A 24,572-nucleotide genomic window follows, 5' to 3' on the forward strand; every position below is an offset into this window, starting at 1 on the left:
TTTTCTTTTCTTTTATTATTATTATTATTATTATCTTAGATTTATGTATTTATTAATATGTATATATCTTTATTATTATTTTTTTTCTTCTTTTTTTTCCTGTTAATATTTATGTAATTATCTGTTATTTAATTTTAATTTATCTGTTAATTTTTTTGATTTATCTGATTTATTTTCATTTGATTTTTTTTAATTTTTTTTTATTTATCTGGCTGAAAATTGGATTGGGATTCAATCAGAAGAGTCCATGTTGGATTCAATGATTGAATCCCGATCCAAAGAAGAATTGGGATTGATCAGAAACTCCTGATCAATTCCTATAAAAAGGACCCTCTGGAACAAAACAAAACACATAAAAAACCAGTGAGCAAAAAGCTACTGATTTGAGAGAAAAGAGGCATATAGAAGAGTATAGAAGGCTAAGAAAATGTTTAAAAGTGTTCTAAGAGTTAGTAGAAATTTTTTGGAGATTTTTGGTGATTTTTTTTCTGGAAATTTTTGGAAAATTTCAGATTTCGGTTGAATTTTTCGACGAAACTTGCATTTTTCGACGATGATTCCGGCCAACTTTGAAGTTTTGGACGAGCTGCCTAGTTTCCAATGAAGGATCCAGAAAATCGACCAACTTTTCGACGAACTTCCGACTGAAAATCCAGATTTTGACGAAAATCTCAGAATTCGATGAATATTTAACCGGAGTTCTTCGACCGTTTGGAGAGAAGCGAGAGAAAAAGGAAAGAAGAAAGAGAGAGGGGAAAGGGTTTCTACCGAAAAACAGAGGGAAGAGCCTTATATACCATCCCAAAACGACGTCATTTTTGCCTTAAGTAATCCAGAAGATCCACGCGTTTTGTCAAGATCAAATCCTACCCGAGCGTCGACCCGCTTCCTGACCCGCGCGTGTCTCCTTCCTCTGAGTCGATAGCCGAGTCGAGCCGAGGTTTTAAGCCGCTTCTCCAAGTCATTTTCTCTTCCTTGAGCCGAGCCGAGCCGAGCCGTACTTCGAGCCGCTCCAGGTTTTTTTTTTTTGAATTTATTTATTTGTTTATTTTTTTTATTTTTTTTATTAGATTAGGTTTATTTAATATTCTTTTTATCCTTATTTTATTTTTATTTTTGTTTTACTTTTTTTATTTATTTTATTATTCTATTTTCTTTAAATAAAAACCAAAAAAAAATATTTTGGGAAAAAGTTGAAAGTATCAATTTTCTTTGAAAATCAAAGTTTCAAGAAATATTTTTTTGAAAAAAGTTGAAAGTATCAATTTTTCTTAAAAATAAAATTTCAAAAAAAATATTTTTGGGGAAAAGTTGAAACTATCAATTTTTCTTGAAAATCATAATTTTTAAAAAAATATTTTTAAAACTATTAAAATTTATCATGAATAATTATAATAATATAGTAATATATTATTTCAAATTTTTACTTATAATTTTATTAAATGTATTATAAGTGAATACAATTTGTACATTAAGCTTTTTTTTTTTTTTAATAAAATCATGTTAAATTGTGATTATGTTGGTTCCAGATGAACCAATCCATATCAGCTAGCCTACCATAAGGCAACTAATATTTATTTAAAAAAATATCAATTTAAAACATCTGCATGAAAACATACAATTGCACAATCCACATTCAATTATATATGAAATTAAAACCAGTAAATGGACATCTAAATTTCATATTCAGAGGAATGGTTGTTGCTCGTGAAATTCTTTTCCTCCTCAAGGAATGGTTGTTGCTCGTGAAATTCTTTTCCTCCTCAATTTCACATTTCAGCAGCTCATTTGTGACAGTATATGGGAGATCAACCACTGCTCTTTTAACCTTAAGTTTTAATGTTCTTGCAACATTAATTTGGAAAAAACATGCTCACCCATCGGCAATGCCCAAATATAATAAGTAGCTGGCTTCGTGTTAAAGTTCATAAATAATAATCTGCAATTTGTGGCGTTGATACAAAGCATATATACAATGACATACAAGAGTTGAAAGTATAGCAATGTTAAACATTAGACAAAAAATCGATTGGCAATAAATGAAAAAATCCAATTTCAATATACGATCGCAGACATTTCAAGATTTAACCAAAGTGAAGTCACTCGTAGGCGCAGCTACCATGTAACAAACTCAGAAAGATATAAACGCATGTACCCACCACATATGAGCATAACTATCAAGTGTTCAGAAGAGATACAAAGCAGAAAGAACATAAGAGAACCTGATTCTAATATCATTTTAAGCATCAAATTTAAAATCAATTGTAATAGGTGGTGAGACCCAAATTGAATATAAGATCACATGTAATCCTAAACTTAAAAGATGTGAGACAACATCACTTGACAATAAATATATGATTTACAAGTTCGTGATTCAGCTATCTCTGTCATATTTCTAGTTTTGTACTAGCACAAGCAATCCTTACATCATTGATCAATGATTCTTGAACCTTGATTCCAGCTTCTTTCATTCGATACAGAAGTTTAATGGCCTGAATACAGAACTCATTATGTACATAGCCCAGAAGCATGGCATTCCAACATGCTATGTTTCTTTTATCACCAACAATCTCAAATGCCTTTTCAGCATCTTTCACCAATCTGCATTTACCATACATGTTGATCAATCCGCATTGTATGAAAACATCTGATTCTAAACCAAGCTTGATAGCATTGGCATGAACCTGCCGACCGGACATACCGTCATCATTCATCCCAGCACATGCCTTTAAAACACTTGAAAAAGTAAAGCTATTTTTCTTAATACCCTGTCTGCCCATCTCAATAAAATCATCAATAACCTTACTGAATTGATCCTCCCTACAGCTATTTACGATTTTTGATGTCCAAGTCACAGTATTACGTCGTGACAATTGATTAAATACATAGTTGGCATCATCTAGGCAACTGAAGTTTCCATAAAAGTTGATTAAGGACCCAGATAGAGACAAATCATTGCTAAAACACAACATGAGTAACTGCCCATGCAGTTGCTTTCCTAATTCCATATTATTTGTCAAAACACATGACTTGAGAAGACATACGATGATCCAGGCAGGAAATTTGAAGATAAGATTGCGCTGTTCCATAAGCACGAAATAAGTAATAGCCTGTTCAGAGTCACCAGCGTGGAGACATGCAACAATCATGATTGCCCAAGAGTTGAAGTCTCTAAGAAACATCTGATCGAACAACTGACGGGCAAGTTCCAGGTGACCGCATGAGACATGCATGAGAAGGAGGCGGTTAAGCAAAGGTAAGGAGAGCTTGATACGGCTCTTTTTGATGTGTGCATGTAACTCGAGAGCCCTCCGGGAGTGGCGGGTGATGGTACATTCTTTGATCAGGGAAGCATATATATCAGGTGGTATGGGAAGGGAAAGGCTATCCATTAAGCGCAAAATATCGGAGGTTGTGTGGCTGCTAGTACTTGGGTTGGTCGACATGGGTTTGCTAGTTGGAGTAGGAATGGCTGGTGGTGTTGTTTTCGACGATTGTTTCAGAATTCGAGGGGGCAATTGAATCTGCCGTTCGGATTTGGTTGGTGTTGAGATGGCTTGAGAGTTGAGCAAAAACTTGTTGGAATGTAAAATCTTAGGGAGACATTGGGAAACCACATCCATTTCTGATAAGAAAAAAAACAATGTTTCATCTGTTTGACAGAAACTATACCTATGAGAAAGGCCGAGGAGAAGAATAACGTTGCGTTTGAGAGGAGTAACGTACAGAAATCAGATTTAGGAAGTGTCTTTTGAGTTTTGACTAATTTTATGGACTCAATCACGAGTTGAGGGCACATATCTCCAAATGATCCAATGTACATATGAAAATCATATTTTATCTAAATACTATATCCCAAACAAAATGTTTGCCCAAAAATAAATTGGAAAAATAAAAAAGGCTAAATTCTTCAACCTGATTTACTTTCAGTTTTATCTACCTAACCAAAAGGCAAAATTTATAACTGGAGAGGGGAATTTAGAGGGTTTCAGTTACAAGCATTAATTTTAGATTTTTTGGTTTTTTCACGTTCATGTTCGGTTCGAATTATCAGGGATCAACGAATGAAGAAGAGTTCCCTATTGCAAATGTACTGTATGGACGAGGATGATATACACCAACTTGATTCTCAATACCAGCCAAAGAGGAAGAGATGAAGAAAACAAATCCACCTATTCCATAGAGAAATTTCACTCATAAAATTGAAAAATCAGTAAAATATTGATAAAAATATGTTCAATGGTGTGTCAAATCGATTCTTCAAAATGTTTCACAGGAATAACATCCAAAGCAACTTCCCATGAATCTCTGTTTAGTAAAATACCCTGAACAATTATATGGTGTTACCAACCAAACCTGAATGTGTGTTGAACATCAGTTTCATGATCTACCACCATGTTCTGTTGAGGTCATCAGGACCACCTCAAAAAAGTTTATAGGCCACTAATTTGCTATAATTTTCTGGTGACTGAGATCAGTTCTTTTGAGATTCCATAAAAAATTCCGTCATGTTAAGGTAAGCAACCGGCGAAAGCAGAAAATATTAGTAGTTTAAAATATGAAGTATCTTATATTAAATAAAAAAATTATTTGTATATAATTTAAAAGAAATTATTTATGTTATTTAAGTAATTAATTTAAGTGTTAAAATGGAGCAAATTATTTGGGTTTGTTAGAAATTTTTTTAATGAGTTAAATAATTTTAAAAGTTAAAAATTGGATATTTGAATTTGTTTAATAAATAAATTTATTTTTTTAATCTTTTATTTAATATATTTTTGAAATAAAATAAAATAATATTAATTTTATTCTCAATAACTTGTTTGAACAGAAAAATATAATTATACAAAATATCATAATTCTTTTAATAAAAAATTTTAATTATTCATTTATTACAGATAAATATTTTTACATGATCAATTTTACTAATTTTGATTTGAAAATTTTTTATATTTTATATCGTATAAGCATAATTACTTTTAAAATAATATTATTTACGTCTAAAAATTATATATATTTATTATTTCTATTTTCTTAAGGTTTTCTAACAAGAAATTAGTAAAAGAGGGATCAAACAATAATTTAAAAAAAAAAACTAAATTAATAATTAATAGAGACTGATTATTATATAATATGGAGGTAAAAATTTTTTGGAGGCCATGGCCCCGCCTGCCCCACTCTAGCTCCACCACCGTTTATTGCAGATTTATCACTAGAGAGAATCTTCACAGTCACTCTCTGGCAGCGTTGGATCATCACAAACAAGATAATGAAAATTCCACCCAACAAGATATGTTGAATAAAGATTACATTATGATAAGACAAGTGGGAATTCAAGTTATTGCAATAGTTAAACACATTGGAGAACAAATTAATGGAACTTGGAGAAGAAATCAAACATTTGTTTGTTGATGTCATCAGGCTTTTCTTGGTTGATCCAGTGAGTAACTCCTTTCATTACAACTGCTTCCTCCAGAAATGGTACATCTCTCTTGAACGCGCCATTGTGAATGTATTCCTTCATACCAGGCATAGTGTAAACAAGATCGAGATTACCCATCACAAACTTTACGGGGACCTTAATTTGACTTCCAGACCATGGGGCTGATAGTTCCCAGTTTCTGTGATCAAGAGAAAGAGAAAGAAAAAGGAGATTAACGATCAGGAAATGAGGGTTGAAGAAAGAGATCAATGATCAGGAATCGGGCTTCCCTATGGACGAAAAGTTGAAGAAGCCAGAATTAATAGTTAAAGCGGGAAAATATTAAGAAATTTGATAAACGTACCGATCAAAGTTACGGTAATAGTTGAGAGCACCACTAATGCCGGTTTTCTCAAATTGGGTGGCATAGTAGTTGGCATCTTGGTGTGATAACCAAGGGGGCAAATTAACTGGATCATCTAATGGATGCCCGAACAGATTTCCTTTTGGTAAATAAGGAGGATCTGGTACACGGTACGATAGTAACTCCAATACAGCTCTTCCCACACCAATCTCTGCAAATTCTGCTTCCATTACTCCAGGCTCCTGCACCATTGTTACCATCAAACATAGATCACATTTTTCTCTTCTTTTCTTGGAAGAGAGCTACCATCTAAGTCAATCGAGTTTAGGATAAAGAACAGATCAAAGATTTAAAGAATCAAAGATCAAAGAAGGACAAAATCTAAGATTTAAATCCCTGTAGACAATATATATATATATATACACACACACACACCAAAAGAAACAATTCATATGACCCAATTTATGGATCACAATTGGAAGCAAAAGAGTGAGAGAGAGAAAAGAAAAAGAACAAAGGAAATTATTTGGTTAATGAAAAACACAAAAGAATTCAACCTGAAACCTGACGATGTAATGGTCATTCCCAAAGAAAGATTGCCAGGTCTCGATGGGTTTAAATCTTGGATTATAAGGAATAAACGGCACACTCAAATTGAACAAAGCTTTCACTCTGTCCGGTCTGAACAAGCACAAGTACCAAGCAATGATGGCACCCCAATCATGACCAACCACGAACACCTTATTCTGATCCGGTGCAACGGCGTCAAGGAGGGCGATGAGGTCCCCCACGAGGTGGAAGCAAGTGTAGCTAGCGATGGAGGGTGGTGCATCGGTTTCGCCATAGCCACGGAGGTCAGGGGCCAAGGCTCGGTAGCCAAGGGAGGCTAAACCATTGATCTGGTGACGCCAAGAGTACCAGAGCTCAGGGAAACCATGAAGGAATAGTATCACTGGGCCTTCCCCTTTCTCTGCTAAGTGCATGTTTATGCCATTTACTCTCACTGTTTTGTGCTGAATCCCCTCCATCTTAATTTCTCTGATTCAGTTCAATGTCTACTACTTTCTTCAGCTATTGGTATTTATAGAGAAGAAATTATGAGCGGTGATGGCTTAAATTTCCGATTTAAGAACGAGTTTGGTTTGGGGGCTGCAGCCACTTCTTATCCTTCAAATCCTATCCATTTGTCGTAAAAAGAATACGTCACTGATGAGAACCGAAAATGCTAAAATAATTTAAAAGTTATTAGATTTTGTAAATTTATTTAAATAAATTTTTATATTTTTATTAGATTCAAATAAGTTTTTTATCTTTAATTTATATTTAAATTAATTTTTAAATTTTAATTTATATTCAAATAAATCTTTAACTTTTAATTTACATTTAAATAAGATTTTAATATAAATTAATTTATTATTTGAAATAAAATTTTATTTAATATAAATAAACAAAATTTATTAAATATAATAAAAAAACATATAATTTAATTAAAAAAATAATCCAAAGACTTTTTTTTTTAATATTTTAGCCAACCGAAAACGATGACAATCAATAAGCATTTATTTACCTTCGGACGAGACGTGTTCACATGCCCAACGATTTGCATTTAGTTATTATTATTGTTATTATTATTTAGGTATGATTTGCTGTTAGCTATTAGTGAAATTTATTTATTTAGAAAAAATACGAGTAAACGTCATTTAAACTTTGATAATTTGATGGAAAAATAAAAAGATAAAAAATTAGTGAGAGATATAAAATAAAAACTGAAAAAAATATTTTTTTTATTAGTATGTTTGATAGAATCATAAAAAAGATGGAAAAGTGAAAAAAATTTTCTTTCTATTTATTATTTTATAGAGTTTTTGAGAAAAATTAAAAAAAAAAAGAAAACAAGTTTATGTTATTTTATTAATTATACTTTTATAAGTTAAAAAAATTAAAATTTTAAAAAATTCAATAATCTTATAAATATACACACTTAGTTATATGTTTTCCATTTTCTATACATCAATCTTTTTAATTTGAAATAATTTGTTATTAAGAGTAAGGATAAAAATGACAATCCGCTTCATTTTCTTTCTCTACATTTTTCTCTCTTATCAAACACCTTTTTTTTTTTTCATTTTTTTTATCCACTCTTATTTATTTTTCATTTTTTCACTTTAAATTTGGCTTTTTTTATATATAAATTATTACTTTCATCTTTGATAAAAAGAAGTTTAATAGTTATCATTCACAAATTTAAGACTTGGTTGTCCTTTAAAAAAAAAAAATCAAGTTTTCTTCATGTGGATAAGATGATATATGTAAGGATTTTAATTAAATATATGATACGATCATAAGTAAGTTTTAAATAGTTAATGTGATTATAATAATTCGATTCGGATTAATATGATTTTAAATAGTTACACATGAATGCAAGTAAGTTTAACTTACATAGTAAAATTAATACATATGTTATATGTAGTATATAATAGTATACTATTATAAACTATTTCAATATTATATGTAGTATATACTATATGTTATTTAATTATCACTGTAGACACCCAATTTGGTTTAGGCTCGGATCAATTTGGCCTGATCCAAATGGATAAGTCTATATTTTTTTTTCTTTTCTTTTTCTCTTCATTTTATTTTTATTTTTTTAATTTATTTTTATTTTGTTTTTACATTTTTATTTTATTTTATTTTTATTATTATTATTTTATATATGTATATATATTTTTCTTTTCTTTTATTATTATTATTATTATTATCTTAGATTTATGTATTTATTAATATGTATATATCTTTATTATTATTTTTTTTCTTCTTTTTTTTCTTGTTAATATTTATGTAATTATCTGTTATTTAATTTTATTTTATCTGTTAATTTTTTTGATTTATCTGATTTATTTTCATTTGATTTTTTTTAATTTTTTTTTATTTATCTGGCTGAAAATTGGATTGGGATTCAATCAGAAGAGTCCATGTTGGATTCAATGATTGAATCCCGATCCAAAGAAGAATTGGGATTGATCAGAAACTCCTGATCAATCCCTATAAAAAGGACCCTCTGGAACAAAATAAAACACATAAAAAACCAGTGAGCAAAAAGCTACTGATTTGAGAGAAAAGAGGCATATAGAAGAGTATAGAAGGCTAAGAAAATGTTTAAAAGTGTTCTAAGAGTTAGCAAAAATTTTTTGGAGATTTTTGGTGATTTTTTTTCTGGAAATTTTTGAAAAATTTCAGATTCCGGTTGAATTTTTCGGTGAAACTTGCATTTTTCGACGATGATTCCGGTCAACTTTGAAGTTTTCGACGAGCTGCCCAGTTTCCGATGAAGGATCCAGAAATCGACCAACTTTTCGACGAACTTCCGACCGAAAATTCAGATTTTGACGAAAATCTCAAAATTCGATGAATATTTAACCGGAGTTCGTCGACCGTTTAGAGAGAAGCGAGAGAAAAAGGAAAGAAGAGAGAGAGAGAGGGGAAAGGGTTTCTACCGAAAAACAGAGGGAAGAGCCTTATATACCATCCCAAAACGACGTCATTTTTGCCTTAAGTAATCCAGAAGATCCACGCGTTTTGTCAAGATCAGACCCTACCCGAGCGTTGACCCGCTTCCTGACCCGCGTGTGTCTCCTTCCTCCGAGTCGATAGCCGAGTCGAGCCGAGGTTTTAAGCCGCTTCTCCAAGTCATTTTCTTTTCCTTGAGCCGAGCCGTACTTCGAGCCGCTCCAGGTTTTTTTTTTTTGAATTTATTTATTTGTTTTTTTTTTTTTTTTTATTAGATTAGGTTTATTTAATATTCTTTTTATCTTTATTTTATTTTTATTTTTGTTTTACTTTATTTTATTTTATTTTATTATTCTATTTTCTTTAAATAAAAACCAAAAAATAATATTTTGGGGAAAAGTTGAAAGTATCAATTTTCCTTGAAAATCAAAGTTTCAAGAAATATTTTTTTGAAAAAAGTTGAAAGTATCAATTTTTCTTAAAAATAAAATTTCAAAAAAAATATTTTTGGGGAAAAATTGAAACTATCAATTTTTCTTGAAAATCAAAATTTTCAAAAAAATATTTTTAAAAATATTAAAATTTATCATGAATAATTATAATAATATAGTAATATATTATTTCAAATTTTTACTTATAATTTTATTAAATGTATTATAAGTGAATACAATTTGTACATTAAGCTTTTTTTTTTTTAATAAAATCATGTTAAATTGTGATTATGTTGGTTCCAGATGAACCAATCCATATCAGCTAGCCTACCATAAGGCAACTAATATTTATTCAAAAAAATATCAATTTAAAACATCTGCATGAAAACATACAATTACACAATCCACATTCAGTTATATATGAAATTAAAACCAGTAAATGGACATCTAAATTTCATATTCAGAGGAATGGTTGTTGCTCGTGAAATTCTTTTCCTCCTCAATTTCACATTTCAGCAGCTCATTTGTGACAGTATATGGGAGATCAACCACTGCTCTTTTAACCTTAAGTTTTAATGTTCTTGCAACATTAATTTGGAAACAAAAAACATGCTCACCCATCGGCAATGCCCAAATATAATAAGTAGCTGGCTTCGTGTTAAAGTTCATAAATAATAATCTGCAATTTGTGGCGTTGATACAAAGCATATATACAATGACATACAAGAGTTGAAAGTATAGCAATGTTAAACATTAGACGAAAAATCGATTGGCAATAAATGAAAAAATCCAATTTCAATATACGATCGCAGACATTTCAAGATTTAACCAAAGTGAAGTCACTCGTAGGCGCAGCTACCATGTAACAAACTCAGAAAGATATAAACGCATGTACCCACCACATATAAGCATAACTATCAAGTGTTCAGAAGAGATATAAAGCAGAAAGAACATAAGAGAACCTGATTCTAATATCATTTTAAGCATCAAATTTAAAATCAATTGTAATAGGTGGTGAGACCCAAATTGAATATAAGATCACATGTAATCCTAAACTTAAAGATGTGAGACAACATCACTTGACAATAAATATATGATTTACAAGTTCGTGATTCAGCTATCTCTGTCATATTTCTAGTTTTGTACTAGCACAAGCAATCCTTACATCATTGATCAATGATTCTTGAACCTTGATTCCAGCTTCTTTCATTCGATACAGAAGTTTAATGGCCTGAATACAGAACTCATTATGTACATAGCCCAGAAGCATGGCATTCCAACATGCTATATTTCTTTTATCACCAACAATCTCAAATGCCTTTTCAGCATCTTTCACCAATCTGCATTTACCATACATGTTGATCAATCCGCATTGTATGAAAACATCTGATTCTAAACCAAGCTTGATAGCATTGGCATGAACCTGCCGACCGGACATACCGTCATCATTCATCCCAGCACATGCCTTTAAAACACTTGAAAAAGTAAAGCTATTTTTCTTAATACCCTGTCTGCCCATCTCAATAAAATCATCAATAACCTTACTGAATTGATCCTCCCTACAGCTATTAACGATTTTTGCTGTCCAAGTCACAGTATTACGTCGTGACAATTGATTAAATACATAGTTGGCATCATCTAGGCAACTGAAGTTTCCATAAAAGTTGATTAAGGACCCAGATAGAGACAAATCATTGCTAAAACCCAACTTGAGTAACTGCCCATGCAGTTGCTTTCCTAATTCCATATTATTTGTCAAAACACATGACTTGAGAAGACATACGATGATCCAGGCAGGAAATTTGAAGATAAGATTGCGCTGTTCCATAAGCACGAAATAAGCAATAGCCTGTTCAGAGTCACCAGCGTGGAGACATGCAACAATCATGATTGCCCAAGAGTTGAAGTCTCTAAGAAACATCTGATCGAACAACTGACGGGCAAGTTCCAGGTGACCGCATGAGACATGCACGAGAAGGAGGCGGTTAAGCAAAGGTAAGGAGAGCTTGATACGGCTCTTTTTGATGTGTGCATGTAACTCGAGAGCCCTCCGGGAGTGGCGGGTGATGGTACATTCTTTGATCAGGGAAGCATATATATCAGGTGGTATGGGAAGGGAAAGGCTATCCATTAAGCGCAAAATATCGGAGGTTGTGTGGCTGCTAGTACTTGGGTTGGTCGACATGGGTTTGCTAGTTGGAGTAGGAATGGCTGGTGGTGTTGTTTTCGACGATTGTTTCAGAATTCGAGGGGGCAATTGAATCTGCCGTTCGGATTTGGTTGGTGTTGAGATGGCTTGAGAGTTGAGCAAAAACTTGTTGGAATGTAAAATCTTAGGGAGACATTGGGAAACCACATCCATTTCTGATAAGAAAAAAAACAATGTTTCATCTGTTTGACAGAAACTATACCTATGAGAAAGGCCGAGGAGAAGAATAACGTTGCGTTTGAGAGGAGTAACGTACAGAAATCAGATTTAGGAAGTGTCTTTTGAGTTTTGACTAATTTTATGGACTCAATCACGAGTTGAGGGCACATATCTCCAAATGATCCAATGTACATATGAAAATCATATTTTATCTAAATACTATATCCCAAACAAAATGTTTGCCCAAAAATAAAAAAGGCTAAATTCTTCAACCTGATTTACTTTCAGTTTTATCTACCTAACCAAAAGGCAAAATTTATAACTGGAGAGGGGAATTTAGAGGGTTTCAGTTACAAGCATTAATTTTAGATTTTTTGGTTTTTTCACGTTCACGTTCGATTCGAATTATCAGGGATCAACGAATGAAGAAGAGTTCCCTATTGCAAATGTACTGTATGGACGAGGATGATATACACCAACAGGATTCTCAATACCAGCTAAAGAGGAAGAGATGAAGAAAACAAATCCACCTATTCCATAGAGAAAATTCACTCATAAAATTGAAAAATCAGTAAAATATTGATAAAAATATGTTCAATGGTGTGTCAAATCGATTCTTCAAAATGTTTCACAGGAATAACATCCAAAGCAACTTCCCATGAATCTCTGTTTAGTAAAATACCCTGAACAATTATATGGTGTTACCAACCAAACCTGAATGTGTGTTGAACATCAGTTTCATGATCTACCACCATGTTCTGTTGAGGTCATCAGGACCACCTCAAAAAAGTTTATAGGCCACTAATTTGCTATAATTTTCTGGTGACTGAGATCAGTTCTTTTGAGATTCCATAAAAAATTCCGTCATGTTAAGGTAAGCAACCGGCGAAAGCAGAAAATATTAGTAGTTTAAAATATGAAGTATCTTATATTAAATAAAAAAATTATTTGTATATAATTTAAAAGAAATTATTTATGTTATTTAAGTAATTAATTTAAGTGTTAAAATGGAGCAAATTATTTGGGTTTGTTAGAAATTTTTCTAATGAGTTAAATAATTTTAAAAGTTAAAAATTGGATACTTGAATTTGTTTAATAAATAAATTTATTTTTGTAATCTTTTATTTAATATATTTTTGAAATAAAATAAAATAATATCAATTTTATTCTCAATAACTTGTTTGAACAGAAAAATATAATTATACAAATTATCATAATTCTTTTAATAAAAATTTGTAATTATTTATTTATTACAGATAAATATTTTTACATGATCAATTTTATTAATTTTGATTTGAAAATTTTTAAGATTTTATTGTATCGTATAAGTATAATTACTTTTAAAATAATATTATTTACGTCTAAAAATTATATATATTTATTATTTCTATTTTCTTAAGGTTTTCTAACAAGAAATTAATAAAAGAGGGATCAAACAATAATTTCAAAAAAAAAAACTAAATTAATAGTTAATAGAGACTGATCATTATATAATATGGAGGTAAAAATTTTTTGGAGGCCATGGCCCCGCCTGCCCCACTCTAGCTCCACCACCGTTTATTGCAGATTTATCACTAGAGAGAATCTTCACAGTCACTCTCTGGCAGCGTTGGATCATCACAAACAAGATAATGAAAATTCCACCCAACAAGATATGTTGAATAAAGATTACATTATGATAAGACAAGTGGGAATTCAAGTTATTGCAATAGTTAAACACACTGGAGAACAAATTAATGGAACTTGGAGAAGAAATCAAACATTTGTTTGTTGATGTCATCAGGCTTTTCTTGGTTGATCCAGTGAGTAACTCCTTTCATTACAACTGCTTCCTCCAGAAATGGTACATCTCTCTTGAACGCGCCATTGTGAATGTATTCCTTCATACCAGGCATAGTGTAAACAAGATCGAGATCACCCATGACAAACTTTACGGGGACCTTAATTTGACTTCCAGACCATGGGGCTGATATTTCCCAGTTTCTGTGATCAAGAGAAAAAGAAAGAAAAAGGAGATTAACGATCAGGAAATGCGGGTTGAAAAAAGAGATCAATGATCAGGAATCGGGCTTCCCAATGGACGAAAAGTTGAAGAAGCCAGAATTAATAGTTAAAGCGGGAAAATATTAAAGAAATTTGATAAACGTACCGATCAAAGTTACGGTAATAGTTGAGAGCACCACTAATGCCTGTTCTCTCAAATTGGGTGGCATAGTAGTTGGCATCTTGGTGTGATAACCAAGGGGGCAAATCAACTGGATCATCTAATGGATGCCCGAACAGATTTCCTTTTGGTAAATAAAGAGGATTTGGTACACGGTACGATAGTAACTCCAATACAGCTCTTCCCACACCAATCTCTGCAAATTCTGCTTCCATTACTCCAGGCTCCTGCACCATTGTTACCATCAAACATAGATCACATTTTTCTCTTCTTTTCTTGAAAGAGAGCTACCATCTAAGTCAATCGAGTTTAGGATAAAGAACAGATCAAAGATTTAAAGAATCAAAGATCAAAGAAGGACAAAATCTAAGATTTGAATCCCTGTAGACAATATATATTTATATATATATATATATATATATATATATAATCGAGTTTAGGATAAAGAACAGATCAAAGATTTAAAGAATCAAAGATCAAAGAAGGACAAAATCTAAGATTTAAATCCCTGTAGACAATATATATATATATATATATATATATTTATACACACCAAAAGAAACAATTCATATGACCCAATTTATGGATCACAATTGGCAGCAAAAGAGTGAGAGAGAGAAAAGAAAAAGAACAAACAAATAAGGAAATTATTTGGTTAAGGAAAAACACAAAAGAATTCAACCTGAAACCTGACGATGTAATGGTCATTCCCAAAGAAAGATTGCCAGGTCTCGATGGGTTTAAATCTTGGATTATAAGGAATAAACGGCACACTCAAATTGAACAAAGCTTTTACTCTGTCCGGTCTGAACAAGCACAAGTACCAAGCAATGATGGCACCCCAATCATGACCAACCACGAACACTTTATTCTGATCCGGTGCAACGGCGTCAAGGAGGGCGATGAGGTCCCCCACGAGGTGGAAGCAAGTGTAGCTAGCGATGGAGGGTGGTGCATCGGTTTCGCCATAGCCACGGAGGTCAGGGGCCAAGGCTCGGTAGCCAAGGGAGGCTAAACCATTGATCTGGTGACGCCAAGAGTACCAGAGCTCAGGGAAACCATGAAGGAATAGTATCACTGGGCCTTCCCCTTTCTCTGCTAAGTGCATGTTTATGCCATTTACTCTCACTGTTTTGTGCTGAATCCCCTCCATCTTAATTTCTCTGATTCAGTTCAATGTCTACTACTTTCTTCAGCTATTGGTATTTATAGAGAAGAAATTATGAGCGGTGATGGCTTAAATTTCCGATTTAAGAACGAGTTTGGTTTGGGGGCTGCAGCCACTTCTTATCCTTCAAATCCTATCCATTTGTCGTAAAAAGAATACGTCACTGATGAGAACCGAAAATGCTAAAATAACTTAAAAGTTATTAGATTTTGTAAATTTATTTAAATAAATTTTTATATTTTTATTAGATTCAAATAAGTTTTTTATCTTTAATTTATATTTAAATTAATTTTTAAATTTTAATTTATATTCAAATAAATCTTTAACTTTTAATTTACATTTAAATAAGATTTTAATATAAATTAATTTATTATTTGAAATAAAATTTTATTTAATATAAATAAACAAAATTTATTAAATATAATAAAAAAACTTATAATTTAATTAAAAAAATAATCCAAAGACTTTTTTTTTAATATTTTAGCCAACCGAAAACGATGACAATCAATAAGCATTTATTTACCTTCGGACGAGACGTGTTCACATGCCCAACGATTTGCATTTAGTTATTATTATTGTTATTATTATTTAGGTATGATTTGCTGTTAGCTATTAGTGAAATTTATTTATTTAGAAAAAATACGAGTAAACGTCATTTAAACTTTGATAATTTGATGGAAAAATAAAAAGATAAAAAATTAGTGAGAGATATAAAATAAAAACTGAAAAAAATATTATTTTTTATTAGTATGTTTGATAGAATCATTAAAAAGATGGAAAAGTGAAAAAATTTTCTTTCTATTTATTATTTTATAGAGTTTTTGAGAAAAAAAAAAAAAAAAACAAGTTTATGTTATTTTATTAATTATATTTTTATAAGTTAAAAAAAATAAAATTTGAAAAAATTCAATAAGCTTATAAATATACACACTTAATTATATGTTTTCCATTTTCTATACATCAATCTTTTTAATTTGAAATAATTTGTTATTAAGAGTAAGGATAAAAATGACAATCCGTTTCATTTTCCTTCTCTACATTTTTCTCTCTTATCAAACACCATTTTTTTTTTTTCATTTTTTTATCCACTCTTATTTATTTTTCATTTTTTCACTTTAAATTTGGCTTTTTTTTATATATAAATTATTACTTTCATCTTTGATAAAAAGAAGTTTAATAGTTATCATTCACAAATTTAAGACTTGGTTGTCCTTTAAAAAAAAAAAAAGAAAAAGAAAAATCAAGTTTTCTTCATGTGAATAAGATGATATATGTAGGGATTTTAATTTAGTATTTGATGCGATCATAAGTAAGTTTTAAATAATTAATGTCATTATAATAATTCGATTCAGATTAATATAATTTTTAATAGTTACACATGAATGTAAGTAAGTTGAACTTACATAGTAAAATTAATACATAATTTTGAATAAAATTTCAATTAAAAGTTTTTTGTCAATAATTAAGTGGTTTATTGATGCAATGTTTAATTATTTTTTTCGTGATTAAGATTTAATTTTTAATAATTTAAACATTAAAGTCTTTTATTAAAATAAATAAATTAAATTCCTTCTAATATTATGATTAAAACATTGCCAAAAAAAAAAAAAAAAACACTCTTTCAAGATCTTAACCAACCGTTCCAATTGAAATTGCTTTTTACCTTATTTATGGATTTCAAATTATGTGTAATTTTTATGTGTACTTAAAGATTTCAGTCCTAATCTTATAAAATTTATCATTTCACAGTTAACATTCTTTACATTTAAAAGTAATTTATCAAATGTTGAGTTTATTTGGTAAAAATAATGAATTTATTTTCTTAATATAATCTATACAATCTACATTTATACATATATACAATTATATTTATTACAGTCAATAGATTTAATTATATTTATTTATTAATAAATATTGAAATTTACAGTAAATACATAAATTTTAAAAGATTAATGAAAAATTTAAAAAAAAAAAAAAAAAACTCTCATGTGTTGTAATTAGGGATGTCAATAGATAGAATATAAGTAGGATAAAATATTTCTCATTTTTATCATATTATACTCATCTCTATACCCATATTCAATACGTATTTTAAATTTATCTTTATCATCATTTTTGCAGGTATTTAATAGATATGGGTAATCCACATATTTATAACTTAAAAAAATTAAAAATTAAAATTTTTTTAATTTTTTTAATTTTATCTTGTATATTTGATTAATTTTTATAAATATATATTAATATATATTTTTAATAAAAATATATTAATTTTAATTTATATAAAATAATAATTTATATTATTTAATAATAAATTTATAATATAAGATACGAATATGAATACTAATATTATTTAGCCCTCAAAGTTCAAACCTTGAAAGCACAAAGCAGTTAAAATTCCAACATACATTAAGTATTTTAGGGGTGGACTGCTTTTCCCTTCCTCGGCGGCGGTGGGTGGGGTGGCTTTTTCCTTTTTTGCGGCTCTCTCCCTTCGTCTGTCTCTTATCCTTTGACCCATCTCAAGAAACCAAACTTCTGCTGCTTCTTACCCATTCCTTTTGGTAGGTAAATTAAGTTTCCCACTTTCTTTTTATTTCCTTTTCAATAATTTTATTCTCTGTTCTGTCTTTGTGAGATTGCTATAACTGAATTTCCATTGTTTGAGATGTTTAATTGGGGGATTCTTTTTTCTTTTTTCTTTTTTTTGTAATAATTATTTTAGTTTATTCCACTAATTTGACTTAAGTTAAACCTGAATTTGATTTGGGAACTCTTTTTTTTTGTATGAGAAATTATACCACTGTTTGATTCTCTTTCCCCAATCGGTGACTCTTTTCAGGGATTTGATTTAAATCTTGTAAGATTAATGCTTTGGAATTGAATTAGTTGAGTCGACCCTTGGGGGATAATTTTGGAAGGATCCCACCACTTCCATCAACTTTTCCCAATCTAAGCTTTTTTTTTTCCCTTTTGCTATGATCTGATTTGAAATTGCATTTGATCTAATAATTGTAATTATTATAGAATTATCATTATCCTTTTGGCCAAGCATCCATTAATCCCACACTGCCAGAGTCAATGTGACAAAGTTCATTCTGGAAACTACAACGGAAAGGAAAAGGCTAAAAATAAAAGAGAACGATCAGTGAAGTCAAAATTTTCTCGTATCCCTGGTATAAATAGGGTTTTTCACGTATCGACAAAGCTTTGAGATTTAAATCCAACCTTATTGGATGCCACCCTTTAATGATGACTGTACGAACTGAATGCATTCAATCTTATTTCAATTTTAGTTTAGCTGGTGCATTATATAAGTTAGTTCAGTTATTTCAATCTGTTAATGAATTAGATTTCCTGTTTGGTTTGATAGATACTTGTTTTATAGGTTAGTTTGATAGAATTCATTGTGATTCATATTACATTGTTTTGATGTCCAGACTGCAACCATGGTTAGCGGTTCCATAATTCCTTCAGAGAGCAAAAGATATTTTTGATATTCAAGTTAGCACTTATCAATCGAGGTTCAAGATAACCACAAAGCTTCAACACCAGAGATGAATTCTGAGGAGAAAACTCTTGTTGAAATCATAGATGAGAATAAACAGATTGACCTTGCCAAGTATATAAACTACGTCAGTGCCCCTCAGGCTGGTGCCATAGCAACATTTTCAGGCACGACACGTGACACTTTTGAAGGAAAAACAGTAGTGGAGCTAAGATATGAAGCATATGTACCAATGGCAGTTCGAAACCTCAAGTCCATCTGTTCCTCAGCTAGGTCATCCTGGGATCTCCATTCTATTGCGGTTGTCCACCGTCTGGGCACGGTTCCGGTAGGAGAAATGAGTGTGTTCATTGCAGTATCAGCTACTCATCGTGCTGATGCCCTAGACGCTTGTAAGTTTTTGATTGATGAGTTAAAGGCATCTGTTCCAATATGGAAGAAGGAGGTTTATTCTAATGGAGAGGTTTGGAAGGAGAACAAAGAGTTTTTGGAGCGGAGATTAGAACTTGGCAAGGATGGCGGCTGCTGCAGAAGGAAGATTGAGACTGAGGCACATGATAAAAAGGAATGTTGCAAACCCAAGGTCAAGATGGACGATAATGCAGATTTTTAGCACCAGCTAAGCTAATTAAAGACAATAGGGATGTGATCACTTTCACGTTTTCATTTACCTATTTTGTTTTCAAAAATATGTCAGAAGTTTTGTAATGCTACATAACCTTGGAACATATCTTATAGATTGCTTCAATCTAAATCTCATCCTGCTTTCTTTTCGTCGCTGTGGGCCATAGATATTGATGAGACGTGATGCTGTTAAGAGGAGATGCAAAGAACAAAATCACTGTTATAGATAATAAAGAGGAGTCCCAGACGGAATCGTTAAAGGTATTTGAAGAGACGTAAAAGGTTTGGTCTCGAGTAAAATTTTTTTTTTCTCTTATATATTAAGATTTTATCTTGATGTAATAAAAAAATAGTAATAAAGAGGAAACTTTTCTATGTCACAGATGATAAAAGAGGAAAGGGTTTCCATACTTGGGTTTTTATCCAATCAGTAGCGAAATTCACTTTTCTATGTCAAATCAGTGTTAACACCTGATAAAGTGTTTCATACTTGGGTTTTTTATCCAATCAGGTTGGTGCAAGTGGAAAATACAAAGGGTACATTACATGTGAGAAACAACAAAGAGTCAAGTAAATGAGAAATTAGTTTACATGAGATTAAAAGCAAAATGCAACTAAGCATCAACCTTTACAAACATCACACTTGGTCAATATCAAATTCCTAATAATAGATAGTCCAACCCAAACAAAGAACAAAATATACAAACAACATCCTGATTTGGCAAATCATCTGAATTCAGAATAACTCTCCACAATGATTTGACAAAAGGCTTTTTGCGGGCGAAAGAAGAGCGACGGCACAGCGATCTGGAGTCGAGAATTTCCGATACACTGCCTTGAGCTTGCTTTCTGAAGCTGTGGAGTGAAATTTAACCAAGAGTTTTGCACAATTCCTGTTACAACATACCAGGAGATGTCACATTGATCGAAATTGACAAAAATAAAGGATAGGAGAAAAGGGAGAGGAGAGATTACATAAGCTGGCCTTCAGAGTAGCCTGTGTGGTGCTTTAGAGTTTCACTCCAAAGAGGGCTCTTGTCAAGGGTGCATCTTGCAGCATACACCGCAGCAGCAGCTAACATGGAAGGACAGTACAAAACAACAGTTGGGTATTGCATCAGACCAAGCTCAGCAAGGAAAAACACCAAGTCCTCCATCTGCGTTACACCCAAGATCAACCAAATTATAATCTAGAATTCTATATAGTAGACAATTCTGAAAGAAAATGATAATGAGCTGTCAGATAAAATTCTACCTTATCATCAGATGGAATAGAGGCTTTGATGTACCGAACGAGGAAGACATACGGTGTAGGAATTGTTAGGTACCATTCTAACCTATCCAAGATTGCTTTCTCCATGGCCAAGACCTGCTCTCTAACATAAGCATTGTCTGATATGAAAACAAAGTCATTGACCTGAAAAATTGAAAACCAGAATGAAAAGTAAGAGAAACAACAGCAATATCAGCAGAAGCAAAACCCAATTATACAAATGCGCACAAAAAGTACCTCTGGTGCCCAAATCTCTTCGTACTTGCATGCTATTAGCATTGCACTAATTCCTACTAACTGTAGTTCCTTTCTTGATACAACCTTCATCGAAAGGAATCGATCAACAATATTCATGGTAAGATATAGTGTTTCTGGCATAAGGTCGAATTTGCGGTGGACTTCAATCAACCAGTCCATGAGGATTGATCTCATCTTTGCATTGATATCAGGCTGCAAATCGATATAGTCATGTACTCGACCTTCGTCCTGCATCACAAGACTTGTAATGTTAGCATATGAAATATATAGAAAGAAAAAAAATTATGAAATATATAGAAAGAAAAAAAATTATCAGTAAAAGCTAAAGAACATTACTTCTGTGAGCTTGTAGAACTTATAGATATCATCCACATATTCAGTAACAGCCAATTCATTACCAACATCAGCTCCATCAATGTCCTCAATGGAATCTTTAGGCTTATTGGTAAGACCACAAACAGCCTGAAGCGAAATCAAGTAATCAACAAACAGTGAACAACATGAGAAAAACAAAAATGCAATCAATTATTCACTTGATATATCTATGTATGTATTACCTTGCTTCGAGCAGAGAGGATTGAAGTGAGGGTTTTAACTTCCTTCCTTGAAGATTCTTCTCTTCTGGTAACATTTCTGCTTTTCTCAGTTTTTTCATCAGAACTTATTACGATCACAGTCTCATGTTTTAGTTTGTCAACTACCTTTCTTTGAGCTACTACCACCTTTGTCACTGCACCACCACCTCTTTTCAGAGCTTGTGCAACAGCAGCAACTCCTTCAGTAATTGGTTTCTAAATAGCAAACCAAGAGTAATTAGTTATTGACTGACAAAAGTGAGGAAAAGGAAAACAAACTTCTATGTTTATGGAACTACCTTTCCCTGTGCTGCTCGTTCATTGACAAAATTGCCAATGTCTTGAAGAACTCTTCGATTCCTTCCATCTGCTATTACATTTTTCTGCTTCACTTCTTCTAAAAACAAGTATAAAATAGTTAAGATGTTAGAAAAACATAGCTGGAAAGATAACAAAGTATATTATCGATCCAAGCAGTGATTCGGAAAGGAAAAATGAAATAGGTCCAATGGAGGAAAATGAAAAGCTTATTACACATATATTAATACTGGTTAAGGAAAAATCTCAGACTATAAAAAAAGAAATATTTCTCCATCATAACAAAAAAGAACACCCCAAAGGCCAAGAATATAGAACAAATCAAAGAAATGAACAAGTAATAATTCTCCCAATAATTCTTTTTCTTATGTTTTAGATAAGAAATAAACATAAAAAAAAAAAAAATTCCTTCATATTTCCTACACACCACCAAAAAAAATTTCTTTCCTTTTTTCTTCTTAACTTTCCTCCATAATTTATTTTCCTTCAAAATTATCCACAAGCCAAATAGAGTCTAAAGAAACTAATCAAACAATTTTAAATTTAATAAAAGGAAGTCAGCAAATCGAACTACAAAAGCCTCAAAAGATCATTGAAAATAAAAAATAATACTAGTGATATGAAGAGCTAGTCGAAATCCTGAAACCGATTCAACAAAAAAAAAATGTCAAAAACCAAAAGAAATAGCATCAAAATAAATAAAAAAAAAGAACTAGTAAATAAGGAGAACCCCACCAAGATTCCCAAGATCAGTGCAAAAAAAAAAAAAAAAACTCAAAAATTCAAAAGAAATGAACCCAAAAGAGCAAAAACCAGAAAGAATCAAGAGCCAGAAAAAACAAAACCAACCATTGTTTTCCTCCTGAGGAACAATAGCTGTAGACGCCATCTCTGGTTCTTCTTCTTGTTCTACAACCTGGCCTAAAACTCCACCAATGCTGGCTAACAATGATGAAAGGAACACCTGGAGACGGCTTCCACGCGTCTCCCCTTCTGGATTTCTAGTCGCCACCCTATAACTCTTTTCCTAACTGTATAAATTCTTGGTTTCTACTGTTTTCCCTGTGTTGTTTTTCAGTTTTTGAATGGATTTTCCTTTGTTAATGAGAATGAGTTGTTAACTTTTTTTTTTTTTTTTAAGTAGTCGAGTGCCCTTTTGAAGCTATCTAAAAAGGAAGGCGCTTCTCTCCAACGGTCCAATTTCTGAAATCGAATATTGGCCGTTTGATTGAATGGGAATCTAACGGCTATCAAGCGCTATATTTTGGATTTTTCTAGCCGTTACAGGTATACGGGCATTTGGGCATGTGGCTTGATGAGTTAGGTTGGGCCGAATTTTGTTGATATTGGCTATGGGCCTATTGGAGCTGAAATGACAATTTTGTTAGTAAAAAATTAGGAGCTAAACAATTATTACTTCTTTTCTTGGTCATACAAAAATGAAAAATTTTGGAATTAAGATTTAAGGCCGATTTTGCTATTATATTTTAGGTTAACGTGGAATTTCCCAATGCACTAAAATTTCGTTCGATTTTTACCATTTTATTTTTAATTTTGTTGATTTTCTACATAAAATAACGTAAATAATAAAAATTTTTCATTAGTATTAACAAAATATTTTATGAAATATCTTACTTTCATTACTTTTGTCAAAAACTAAATTTCACATTTTGAAATACAAACGATGACATGATATGAAAATGATACGAATAAAGAATAAGAAGATAATACTATTTAAAATTTTTAAAAAATCATAAATAAATTTAATCAAATGAAAATTTTATATTTTTATATCGATATAAACTGTAAACGTAAATTTTTTATAAAATATAATACGAATATAATATTTTACACTACACTGTAACACAAATTATCAAGTTTATCAAAAATCGATGAAATTGGCTATTTAATTAAAGTAAATTAACAAATTTCAATATTAATTCAGATGATAAATTTTACCTTAATCTCAATTTTTTTTGGATTCCTATTTGGTTATTTCCTAACTATTCTATTATTGTAGCTATTGATACTTGTTTTCATTATTATTTTCATCTTAATATACTTAAAATGTGTTTGATACATAAAATTATGATTTGATAAAATAAAATAATATTATAAATATGACTAGATTAAATAATATCATCATATTTTATGTTTGATATGTACAAAAATTAAGATAGAATAATTAATTTATTAATCAAAATTATTTTTTTTTTAAAAATTATATAATTTAAATTATTGATGTAAATTTTAATGGTATAATAGGACATGAAAGTTCAATATCATATATTAAAAATAATTATTTTTACTTAGAAATGATTGAATCGTCCTATATCAAGAGAATAATTAATTTTCCTTGTAATGTTATTTTTTTTTTTTAGATATACAAATCAAATATAATATAAAATGATTATCATTTTATTTTATCTATCATTTTATACATTAAACATAATCTTGACGTATAAAATACGTGACATTGGTACTACAATTGCTATGTGGAATAAATAATTCTCCTAAATTTGCTTAGACAACGATACCATTGGCACTTAACATGAACTTTATAAAATAATCTCCCAATCATTAGATTAACAA

The 24,572-nt window shown here is 31.0% G+C and overlaps 3 protein-coding genes and 3 pseudogenes across 8 annotated transcripts; 1 reads left to right on the forward strand and 5 right to left on the reverse strand.

The window, feature by feature from the left end:
- Nucleotides 1-2,137: 2,137 nt before the first annotated feature.
- LOC111304428 (pentatricopeptide repeat-containing protein At1g31790 pseudogene) lies at nt 2,138-4,102 on the reverse strand (annotated as a pseudogene). Its single transcript, XR_016327073.1, has one exon. The product of XR_016327073.1 is annotated as a pentatricopeptide repeat-containing protein At1g31790 pseudogene (transcript).
- A 994-nt stretch (nt 4,103-5,096) lies between these two features.
- On the reverse strand, nt 5,097-6,925 carry LOC111302718 (epoxide hydrolase 1-like). The gene is made up of 3 exons (XM_022898494.2): nt 6,344-6,925; nt 5,787-6,028; nt 5,097-5,621 (listed from the first exon to the last, which is right to left on the reverse strand). The coding sequence occupies exons 1-3, from the start codon at nt 6,812-6,814 to the stop codon at nt 5,372-5,374; spliced, it is 963 nt and encodes a 320-aa protein (XP_022754229.2). The 5' UTR covers nt 6,815-6,925; the 3' UTR covers nt 5,097-5,371.
- Nucleotides 6,926-10,667: 3,742 nt separating this feature from the next.
- On the reverse strand, nt 10,668-13,002 carry LOC111303955 (pentatricopeptide repeat-containing protein At1g31790 pseudogene; annotated as a pseudogene). The gene has a single exon (XR_016327074.1). The product of XR_016327074.1 is annotated as a pentatricopeptide repeat-containing protein At1g31790 pseudogene (transcript).
- Nucleotides 13,003-13,733: 731 nt separating this feature from the next.
- LOC149515259 (epoxide hydrolase 1-like) lies at nt 13,734-15,437 on the reverse strand. The gene is made up of 3 exons (XM_089742753.1): nt 14,942-15,437; nt 14,245-14,486; nt 13,734-14,078 (listed from the first exon to the last, which is right to left on the reverse strand). Exons 1-3 carry the CDS (start codon nt 15,410-15,412, stop codon nt 13,829-13,831), a joined length of 963 nt encoding a protein of 320 aa, XP_089598879.1. The 5' UTR covers nt 15,413-15,437; the 3' UTR covers nt 13,734-13,828.
- A 2,363-nt stretch (nt 15,438-17,800) lies between these two features.
- On the forward strand, nt 17,801-19,705 carry LOC111303899 (molybdopterin synthase catalytic subunit pseudogene; annotated as a pseudogene). 2 transcript variants are annotated; one of them, XR_016327075.1, is made up of 2 exons: nt 17,801-17,988; nt 18,865-19,705. The product of XR_016327075.1 is annotated as a molybdopterin synthase catalytic subunit pseudogene, transcript variant X1 (transcript). The 2 variants fall into 2 exon arrangements; XR_016327076.1 differs by having other exon boundaries at nt 17,852-17,992.
- Nucleotides 19,706-20,105: 400 nt separating this feature from the next.
- Nucleotides 20,106-23,122, reverse strand: LOC111303898 (G2/mitotic-specific cyclin S13-7-like). Of its 2 annotated transcripts, none has more exons than XM_022900404.2 (8): nt 22,830-23,122; nt 21,962-22,056; nt 21,645-21,878; nt 21,424-21,549; nt 21,067-21,315; nt 20,812-20,973; nt 20,532-20,713; nt 20,106-20,449 (listed from the first exon to the last, which is right to left on the reverse strand). In XM_022900404.2, the coding sequence occupies exons 1-8, from the start codon at nt 22,867-22,869 to the stop codon at nt 20,293-20,295; spliced, it is 1,245 nt and encodes a 414-aa protein (XP_022756139.2). In that variant the 5' UTR covers nt 22,870-23,122; the 3' UTR covers nt 20,106-20,292. The 2 variants fall into 2 exon arrangements, with proteins under 2 accessions (XP_022756139.2, XP_022756138.2); XM_022900403.2 differs by having other exon boundaries at nt 21,962-22,059; nt 22,830-23,099.
- Between the last annotated feature and the right edge of the window lie 1,450 nt (nt 23,123-24,572).

The sequence above is a fragment of the Durio zibethinus genome, chromosome 13 (assembly GCF_047325235.1).
Source record: "Durio zibethinus cultivar Kanyao isolate XHJ-2024 chromosome 13, ASM4732523v1, whole genome shotgun sequence".
NCBI lineage: Eukaryota > Viridiplantae > Streptophyta > Magnoliopsida > Malvales > Malvaceae > Durio > Durio zibethinus.

Excerpts from the sequence above, each read along its gene's own strand:
- LOC111302718 (XM_022898494.2), bottom strand. The coding sequence starts at position 6,814 with ATGGAGGGGATTCAGCACAAAACAGTGAGAGTAAATGGCATAAACATG. Across the intron at positions 6,029-6,343 it reads ATTACATCGTCAGGTTTCAG|GAGCCTGGAGTAATGGAAGC; the intron begins GTTGAATTCTTT and ends ACAATGGTGCAG. Across the intron at positions 5,622-5,786 it reads TATTACCGTAACTTTGATCG|AAACTGGGAACTATCAGCCC; the intron begins GTACGTTTATCA and ends TCTTGATCACAG.
- LOC149515259 (XM_089742753.1), bottom strand. The coding sequence starts at position 15,412 with ATGGAGGGGATTCAGCACAAAACAGTGAGAGTAAATGGCATAAACATG. Across the intron at positions 14,487-14,941 it reads ATTACATCGTCAGGTTTCAG|GAGCCTGGAGTAATGGAAGC; the intron begins GTTGAATTCTTT and ends ACAATGGTGCAG. Across the intron at positions 14,079-14,244 it reads TATTACCGTAACTTTGATCG|AAACTGGGAAATATCAGCCC; the intron begins GTACGTTTATCA and ends TCTTGATCACAG.
- LOC111303898 (XM_022900403.2), bottom strand. The coding sequence starts at position 22,869 with ATGGCGTCTACAGCTATTGTTCCTCAGGAGGAAAACAATG. Across the intron at positions 22,060-22,829 it reads TCCTCAGGAGGAAAACAATG|AAGAAGTGAAGCAGAAAAAT; the intron begins GTTGGTTTTGTT and ends ACTTGTTTTTAG. Across the intron at positions 21,316-21,423 it reads AGTTCTACAAGCTCACAGAA|GACGAAGGTCGAGTACATGA; the intron begins GTAATGTTCTTT and ends CTTGTGATGCAG.